The following is a 9473-nucleotide window of genomic DNA, read 5'->3' on the forward strand; positions in this document are numbered from 1 at the left end:
CATACTGGGCAGCTCTAAGATGCAGACTGGGATGCCCATGGCAGTGCGTTGGGTTTCCTGTGACTGTGTGATAGGTTGGCTATGGGTGTGTTATGGGTAGCCCGTTTGCTAGGTCCCTGGGGGGAGAATATGTGCTTGGTGGTCAACAGGTGTGTATTTGGTTGCTCATGGGTGCTTGCTAGGTGGTCGACAGTTATGTGTTGGTTGGCTCCTGGTGTTAACGGGGGGTTGTCTGCATGTTTACTGGGATGCCCAGGCATGGGTGCTGGGTACCCTGCAAGTTTATGTTGAGTTTCCCACAATGTGTGATGGGTCGCCTATGATTGTGTGTTATGTCTCTGGTGGAATGTGTGCTTTTGATGGTCCACAGATGTGTACTTGGGTAACTCATGGGTGCATGCTGGGAGGCTCCAGTGTGAACTGGGTTGCCTGCATCTGTACATCTTAGTAGCCCATGCCTGTGTGTTGGGTTTACAATGATTGTGTGTTGGGTGGGCTGTGGGTGAATGCTAGTTCTTTGGAGGAACATGTGCTTGGTGCTTCACAGTTGTGTACTGGGTGGCCCACAGTTATGTGCTAGCCTGAAGGAGTACTGGGTGGTTCGCAGTGTTAACTGGATTGCCTGAAATGTGTACTGGGATGTCCCTGGCTGCGTACTGGGTACTCTGCATGTGTGCTGGATATCTAATAATGTGCGATGGGTGAGCTTTGGGTGTGTGCCGGGTAGCCTATGATTGTGTGCAAGGTCCCTGGTAGGATATGTGCTTGGTGGTCCACAGGTGTGTACTAGGTGGCCCTTGGGATCATGCTGGGTGGCTTCCAGTGTGCACTGGGTTTCCTGCATGTGTATTGGTATGCCCATGTCTGTGTGTTGGGTACCCTGCAATTATTTTTTTCAAATCTTTTATTTTAAAGAAGCATGAGAGCACGAGACGCAACATCTTCAGCTACATGGAAATGGCCTAATGGCATCAGGTGAGGTGAAACAACACATCATGTCATGGACATATCCGCTAAATACAGACATGTAAAATGTGACAAGCGTACCCGTCACTCTTATCATGTAAGAACCACCCGATGGCGGTTCTGAAAGGGCATGGTTGTAAACCTCTACTGCCAAGTCATCAACTATCTCATTGCCTTTTAATGTACAGCAGTGAGTGACCTCGTGGACTCCGTCTCAACCTTTTCAAATATTATAAAGCAGTGCTAGAAACTATTTCTGTAGAACCTTTCCAGAAGATTAGAGATATTAGAAAGGGAATAAATTGAGCTAGAAAGAAGTCAAGAGAGCCACAGGGGCCTGGAGAAGGGTGAAAGAAGAAGGGGGGGGGGTAGAGTGAGAGGGGGAAGGTAGAGAGGGGAGGGAAGAGAGAAGAGATAGCGGTGGGGGACGGGCGGGGGGGGGAACGGGGCCCGGAAGGGGGGTGACAAATGCGTTTCTCACGGGCTGTAGTACAAACAGGAAGGGTCGGTGGATATCGTCAGAAGGCTGCTGTCTGCTATCCTAGTTGTTTCAGGGATGGACTAGTCCATCGTGTCGCTTTCAAAGAGGGCCCGTCCCTCGTCAGAGAAGGCAAATATGTTCCAGAGTGTCCACGTCTTAGTGTAGTGTTCCCGTTGGTGACGGGATGTGAGGATAAGATCCTCCATTTTGTTAATCTCCTCCACTTTTTAGAGTCACAATTCTATGGATGGAGGTTGTGTGGATTGGGTAATCTGCAATTACGTTCTGTGTTTTCCATGACTTTGTGATGGGTTGACTGTGGGGGTGTGCTGGGTATGGTTGTGTGTTAGGTCCTTGGGGGCAAGGTATGTGCTTGGTGGTCCAAAGCTGTGTACTGGGTGGCTCCCGGTGTGAACCGGGTTGCTTGCATGTGTACTGGTATGCCCATGGCTGTGTACTGGGTACCCCGCAAGTGTGTGCTGGGTTTACCACAATTCTGTAATGGGTGGGCTATGGGTGTGTCTCAGGTAGCCTATGGTAGTATGCTAGGTCCCTGGGGGGGGGGAGATGTGTTTGGTGGTCCACAAGTGTGTACTAGGTGGCTCGCTGATGCATGTGCTGGGTGGCTCCTGGGATCAGCAGTAGCACACACAAACACTACAGAAATTGGTGTCATAAGATAGGTGAATTTTTTTCCACTATGGCTTTACCAATCCCACCAGTATCATGGTGCTATACTGCCCACTGAGCACATATAGAAAGTCAGCAGTGTGGGTAGAAGGGAAGAGTCTCACTGTTCCTGCATTGCTCTGCCAGTAGTCAGGGTACCATTCTCATGAGTTCCCTGCCACTAGAGGAGACCTAACAGGGGTTCAATACACCATTTTCCCAGCACCTTTAGCCAGAGGTAGACAAAGTCACCAAAGTGCCCTTGCCCCAGATCATTTTCGATTGCCCCATTTCACTACTACTCATAGCATGGTTAGGGCATTGAAAATATCTCCCATATTTGACCTGCCATTGAAATGAGCACTGTCTGGGTCTACCTGATGGCAAGTAGGGGTTCCAGCTCCACTCTGACCCACATTGGGTATAAACGGGCCCTTGTGCAGCTGCATAAGTGATTTGTCTCCCTCTGCCTTTAGCCAGATTCAACTGGCTAAAGGCAGAATCTGGCACAGAAGGAAGGTAATTCGATATAGAGAGGGGACAGTTTGGGAATTTGAGGGCTCAAAGATCTTTGAGAGCAGAGGAGATGCAGATGATCTGGTAAGCATAGGTGGTCCCAGGCCTGTGTTTTGGTATACAGCAGTCTTCAGCCCACTGAACTCACTGCACTAGAGTCATGCCTGTCCAACACATAGTTATTCCTGTACATGAGACCACACGATGCTGAGGGTTACCTCGGCTATGAAGTTCGGCCGTCAGTTGCCTTTCCAGATTTTCTCGTAACTCCCTTTCCCGGCACAGCTCCAACTTTAGCTCTTTCTTTTCTTGCTGGATCTGCTTCTCCTGCACCCTTGCGTTGTCCACCGCGACTTTTAGAAGGCCCTGAAATAGAAAAGAGACATTTAGCAATGACCTCAGGATTGCTGCATATGGGGATGAACAGTTAGCTGCAGTGTACAAGTCAACAGAAGATCCAAATTGCTCATAATGCTTGGCACTTTCTGCACATATGTGGTTCATAGCGTCTATAGTAGCCTTTCTCAACCAAGGTTCAGTGGAACCCAAAGCTTCTTCTACAGGTTTCTAGGGGTTCCTTGAGTGAGGGGACATTTCTGTCTTTCAGGTAACTAACGACTGACACCAATGATCTATCAAAAGTTTGTAGAATTCACCTCCGTAACATCTCTAAAATTCGCCCCTTTTTAACAAATGAAACCACCAAGCTCCTCATTCACTCCCTTGTTATCTCTCGCCTTGACTATTGCAACTCCCTTTTCATTGGCCTGCCTCTCCATAGGCTCCTCCCCTCTTCAGTCTATCATGAATTCTGCTGCCAGACTTATCCACCTTACCCACCGCTCAGTGTCTGCCAACCCTCTCCTCCAATCCCTACACTGGCTCCCAATCACCCAGTGAATTAAATTCAAAATACTAACCATAACATACAAAGCCATTCACAATTCTGCCCAGAGCTACGTCACCAATCTTATCTCCAAACATCACGCAAATCGTCCTCTCCGCTCTTCTCAAGACCTTCTACTCTCAAGCTCTCTCGTCTCCTCCTCTCATGCTCCGTCTCCAGGATTTCTCCAGAGCCTCTCCCATCCTCTGGAACTCGCTACCTCCACCTGTCCGGCTATTCCCTACTCTTGCTACCTTCAGGCGATCCCTGAAAACTCATCTCTTCAGGGAAGCCGATCACGTCTCTAACTAATCTTTTACCCCTTCCATCAGCTCATTCCCCACAGTTACAACCTTTTGTACCACCTGCCCCACCCTATTAGATTGTAAGCTCTTCTGAGCAGGGCCCTCTTAATCCTCCTGTATCTTATTGTATTGTAACTGTACTGTCTCCCTTTTATATTGTAAAGCGCTGCGTAAACTGTTGGCGCTATATAAATCCTGTATAATAATAATAAATAAGTCGTGGTGAAATGGTGTGGAATCTTGCCACCGACCATCAACGCGAAGGGAGTTCTGGTCACCGACCGCCAAGTCGAAGGGCGTTCTGGCCACCGAACGCCAAGCCGAGGGGCGATCTGGCCACCGAACGCCAAGCCGAGGGGCGTTCTGGCCACCGAACGCCAAGCCGAGGGGCGTTCTAGCCACTGACCGCCAACGGGAGGGGCGTGCTGGCCACGACTGCCAACACAAGGAACGTTCTAGCCACCGACCGCCAATGCAAGAGGCGTTCTGGCCACCAACCGACAACATAAATGGCATTCTTCTCACTGACCGCCAGCGTAAAGAGCATTCTTCCCACCGACCATCGCACCAATATTCAGTGAGCTGAAGATATAATAATTCATTAGTAGGGTTTCTTTGAGACTGGAAATAAATTTTAAGAGTTCCTCCATGTTAAGAAAAAAAAGTTGAGAAAGGCTGGTCTGTAATGATGGGGAGCTCAGATAAAGACACAAAGCATTGTAAAAGGGTCTTCCAGTATCACCACCCCACCCCCTTCCATAATACGTGAGCAGTTCACAATTTCGTTCTCCTTCTTCCCTTCAAGTTTAACAACTGGAATAACTCTGTAATCATGATTTCATTTTTCACAAGCCGGTAATAACCTCAGAATTGCTGGTCTGTGAGGTGTATTTATAGGTTTAGAACATCTTACTCTGATAAAATCATGCTAAATGGTCTCAAGGCTCCAGCTAACAACAACAGGTCCCTGTTGCGTAGTTCACCTCCTTACCGCCCGATTTTGCAGTGTGTACATTGCGAGGAAGTTCCAGAACTTTTTAATCGCTTAAAAATAAAATGATACGGCTGATAATTAACCTCTACAGCTCCCTACTTGTGGGGGGTTTTCTTCTTTTTTTTTTAGTTTTTTTTTTTTTTTTAGGTTTTTTTAGGTTCTATGTAGTTCCCTGAGACACTTTCTGCATTTGTCGGGTGTTTAGCAAGCATCACCTAAACATTCACCAAAAATGATCTAATCAAAGGGTAAAACTTTGTAAATGGGACTTTAAATATCCCTCCAATGAACATATATTAAGTGGTGGTACAAAAGGTTGTAACTGTGGGGAATGAGCTGATGGAAGGGGTAAAAGATGCTCGGTATAATGCTCGGACACCACTGCGAGGAGGAAAGGTCTGTGTGGAATTCCATCTGCATGTTAATGCTACGAATGGGACCTGGTAGACCTGTGAGGATCCATTGGATTAGTAGACTCGTTTGTATATAGTTGGCCCAGCTTCTGGCTATGGATATTTATATTCCATCTGTCCTCTCTTTGACTGCACAACCATGATGCACATCTTTTTATAAAACACAGAGGCATTTTTTTTCTGTATTTTGTGAGTGGTCTATCCCCCCCCCCCCCCCATACGGTCGTTGGTCTTCCCACGGGCCGGTGGGATTGAGTCCGCACATTGTTACATCAGTCTCTTTTGATTTTGAGATACATCCTGTTAGAGGTGGCATTCATTGATTCCTTTTAAGAGAACAATCATATCTGAATGAGAGATTTATGGTCCTGATGAAGCGGCTCTTCGAAACGCGTCGACCTACATTTTATCACCTGCCTAAAAATTCCCTGCCTCTCAGGCTGAGTTCATACACAGTGCCTTTAAAAACTATTGAAATTTTCCACATTTTGTCATGTTACAACCAAAAACTTAAACGTATTTTATTGGGATTTTATGTGATAGACCAACACAAAGTGTCAGATAATTGTGAAGTGGAAGGAAAATGATAAATGGTTTTCAACATTTTTTACAAATAAATATGTGAAAAGTGTGGGAGGTACATTTGTATGGCGCCCCCCGGAGTCAATACTTTGTAGAACCCCCTTTCTCTGCAATTACAGCTGCAAGTCTTTTTGGGGATGTCTCTACCAGCTTTGCACATCTAGAGAGGGACATTTCTGCCCGTTCTTCTTTGCAAAATATCTCAAGCTCTGTCAGATTGGATGGAGAGCGTCTGTGAACAGCAATTTTCAAGTCTTGCCACAGATTCTCAATTGGATTTAGGTCTGGACTTTGACTGGGCCATTCTAACACATGAATATGCTTTGATCTAAACCATTCCATTGTAGCTCTGGCTGTATGTTTCGGGTCGTTGTCCTGCTGGAAGGTGAACCTCCGCCCCAGTCTCAAGTCTTTTGCAGATTCTAACAGGTTTTCTTCTGAGATTGCCCTGTATTTGGCTCCATCCATATTCCCACCGACTCTGACCAGCTTCCCTGTCCCTGCTGAAGAAAAGCATCCCCACAACATGATGCTGCCACCACCATGTTTCACGGTGGGGATGGTGTGTTCAGGGGGATGAGCAGTGTTAGTTTTCTGCCACACATAGTGTTTTGCTTTTAGGCCAAAAAGTTCAATTTTGGACTCATCTGACCAGAGCACCTTCTTCCACATGTTTGCTGTGTCCTCCACATGGCTTCTCACAAACTGCAAACAGGACTTCTTATGACTTTCTTTCACCAATGTCTTTCTTCTTGTCACTCTTCCATAAAGGGCAGATTTGTGGAGAACACGACTAATAGTTGTCCTGTGGACAGATTCTCCCACCTGAGCTGTGGATCTCTGCAGCTCCTCCAGAGTTACCATGGACCTCTTGGCTCTTCTCTGATGAATGCTCTCCTTGCCCGGCCGGTCAGTTTAGGTGGACGGCCATGTCTTGGTAGGTTTGCAGTTGTGCCATACTCTTTCCATTTTCAGATGATGGATTGAACAGAGCTCCGTGAGATGTTCAAAGCTTGGGAGATTTTTTTTATAACCTAACCCTGCTTTATACTTCTCCACAACTTTATCCCTGACCTGTCTGGTGTGTTCCTTGGCCTTCGTGATGCTGTTTGTTCACTAAGGTTCTCTAACAAACCTCTGAGGGCTTCACAGAGCAGCTGTATGTATGCTCAGATTCAATTACACACAGGTGGACTCTGTAACTCAAAACTGGTAACCTGTAGAAATTTTTAAATGCCGCCTATGGAGATTTTTAAGGGACAAAGTCTGTCACCATTCCACGAGCGGTTGCAATTTTGAAGCGTGACATGTTGGGTATCAATTTACTCAGCGTAACATTATCTTTCACAATCTAAAAAAAAAAAAAAAAGCTGGGCTAACTTTACCGTTGTCTTATTTTTTCCCAAAAAATTGTGCTTGTAAGACCGCTGCGCAAGTACGGTGTGACATAAAGTATTGCAACAACCACCATTTTATCCTCTAGGGTGTCTGAAAAAGTATATATATATATATATATATATATATATATTTTTTATATATATATATATATATATATATATATATATATATATATATATATATATATAATCTTTGGGGGATCTAAGTAATTTTGTAGCAAAAAAAAAAAAAAACTGATTTTAACTTGTAAACACCAAGCCTGAAAAAAAGGCCTGGTCCTTAAGTGGTAAAAGTCCCATTTACAAAGTTTTGCCCTTTGGATCCATTCATTCGGGGATGTAGCCCTCCAATGACAGTAGGGAAGCCTGAGCTCCACGCCTAGATATTTCGTTTCTGGATACAAGAATGATCTAAAACATTCACCGGGCACCAGAACGTTCTCCAGAAAATCCTTTCAAATGCCCTTAAAAGTGAAATTAAATCTGCTTATATTTTGCCTTCTCCGGTTCCCCTCCCCCCCAATCAATATATTAAACACTTCAGCTCCGGAAGGTTTTACCCCCCTTCATGACCAGGCCATTTTTTTTTTTTTTTTTGCAATACGGCACTGCGTTACTTTAACTGACAATTGCGCAGTCGTGCGACGTTGTACCCAAACCGAAGCAATTGTCGGTTAAAGCGACGCAGTGCCGTATTCCCCCCCCCCCCAAAAAAAACAGCCTGGTCTTTAAGGGGGGTAAATCCTTCCGGGGCTGAAGTGGGTAATTGGTTTGCGCAAAAATTAGAGTGTCTACAAACGATGGTATATTTATATATATATATTTTTTTTAATTATAGCGTAACTACGATATTGTGCCAGACAAATATTAAGATTTCCCACTTTCATGACCGGGGCCATTTTTTTGCGATACGGCACTGCGTCGCTTTAACTGAAAATTGCGCGGTCGTGCGACGCTGTACACAAACAACATTTTTTTTCCCCCACAAATAGAGCTTTCTTATGGTGGTATTTGATCACCTCTACGGTATTTATTTTTTTGCGCTATAAACAAAAAAAAAGAGCGACAATTTTGGAAAAAAAAAACAATTTTTTTTACCTTTTGCTATAATAAATATCCCCAAATTAAAAAACAAAAAAAAAAAAAACAAAAACAAATGTCTTCATTAGTTTAGGCCGATATGTATTCTTATTTTTGGTAAAAAAAAAAAGAAAACAAAAAATTGCAAAAAGCATATATTGATTGGTTTGCACAAAAGTTATATTGTCTACAAAATAGGGGATAGATTTATGGCATTTTTATTATTATTATTCAGGGATTTTTAGCTGGACTGCGATATTGCGGCGGACAGATCAGACACCAAACTGACATTTTTGACACTTTTCTGGAAACCAGTGACATTATTACAGTGATCAGTGCTAAAAATAGGCACTGTCACTGTACTAATGACACTGGCTGGGAAGGGGGTTAACATCAGAGGCAATCAAAGGGTTAAATCTGTTCCCTAGGAGTGATTACTAATTGTGGGGGGGGGGGGGGGGTGCTTTGACTGGGGGGTGGGGGGTAAAGATCCGTGTTTCTGGTCAGTAGGAACGCAGGATCAGCACATTCCCCTCTCACACAACGGCATTCTGCCTTTCTCCCGAAAGATCGGCGGGTTCCGGTGGACATTGCGTCCGCTGTGTCCAATTACAGCGGGAGCGGGTCGCAGGGGGCGCACGCCCCCCCCCCCCCCCCCCCGCAGAGGCGGGGCCAGGGACAACACGGCTGGGGAGGAAGAGACAGATGTTCCAGGGAGGAGAACAAGCAGCTGATCTTTACCTGAATGTTGGTGAGAAGAGTTTCTACAGAAGACAGCCCGTCGGCAAAGAGGAAAGGAGCCGGAAAGCCGGGCGGTAAAGTCTGTCCCGCCAGCTGAACTTTATCCAAGGTTGGCTTGATGATTGGAATGGCGATCTGGATGTCATCTGCGGAAAGAAAAAAAAAAAAGAGAAAATCATTAAAGGAATGCACAATATATAATGGGAGGGTAATAAACACATCACATGCAATTAATGGCCAATAAAATAAATATACAGCAATGCCAGAGGACAAAGAATAACTCCTCTGCTTCATCTCTGAGACAGCTCATCATCTGCGGGGTTTTTTTTGTCAAGATATTTGCAAAGCTTAAAGTGAAGCTCCATTTTGTTGTTAGAATCATCCCCCCCCCCAGGTCACCTAGACTTATCACATCAGTTTATGCAAACTAAATAGCAGATTCT

At 45.1% G+C, this 9473-nt stretch overlaps 1 protein-coding gene across 7 annotated transcripts in view; it reads right to left on the reverse strand.

The window, feature by feature from the left end:
* The window catches only part of DACH2 (dachshund family transcription factor 2), a 653893-nt gene that overhangs the window by 52188 nt on the left and 592232 nt on the right, over positions 1-9473 (reverse strand). For all 7 annotated transcript variants that reach the window (XM_073598116.1, XM_073598117.1, XM_073598115.1 and 4 more), the window contains 2 exons: positions 9031-9176; positions 2851-2998 (listed from right to left, as the gene is read on the reverse strand). In XM_073598116.1, coding sequence (XP_073454217.1) covers positions 2851-2998; positions 9031-9176 — 294 coding nt within the window. The remainder of the gene's footprint in view (positions 1-2850; positions 2999-9030; positions 9177-9473) is intronic.

The sequence above is a fragment of the Aquarana catesbeiana genome, linkage group LG09 (genome assembly GCF_042186555.1).
Source record: "Aquarana catesbeiana isolate 2022-GZ linkage group LG09, ASM4218655v1, whole genome shotgun sequence".
NCBI lineage: Eukaryota > Metazoa > Chordata > Amphibia > Anura > Ranidae > Aquarana > Aquarana catesbeiana.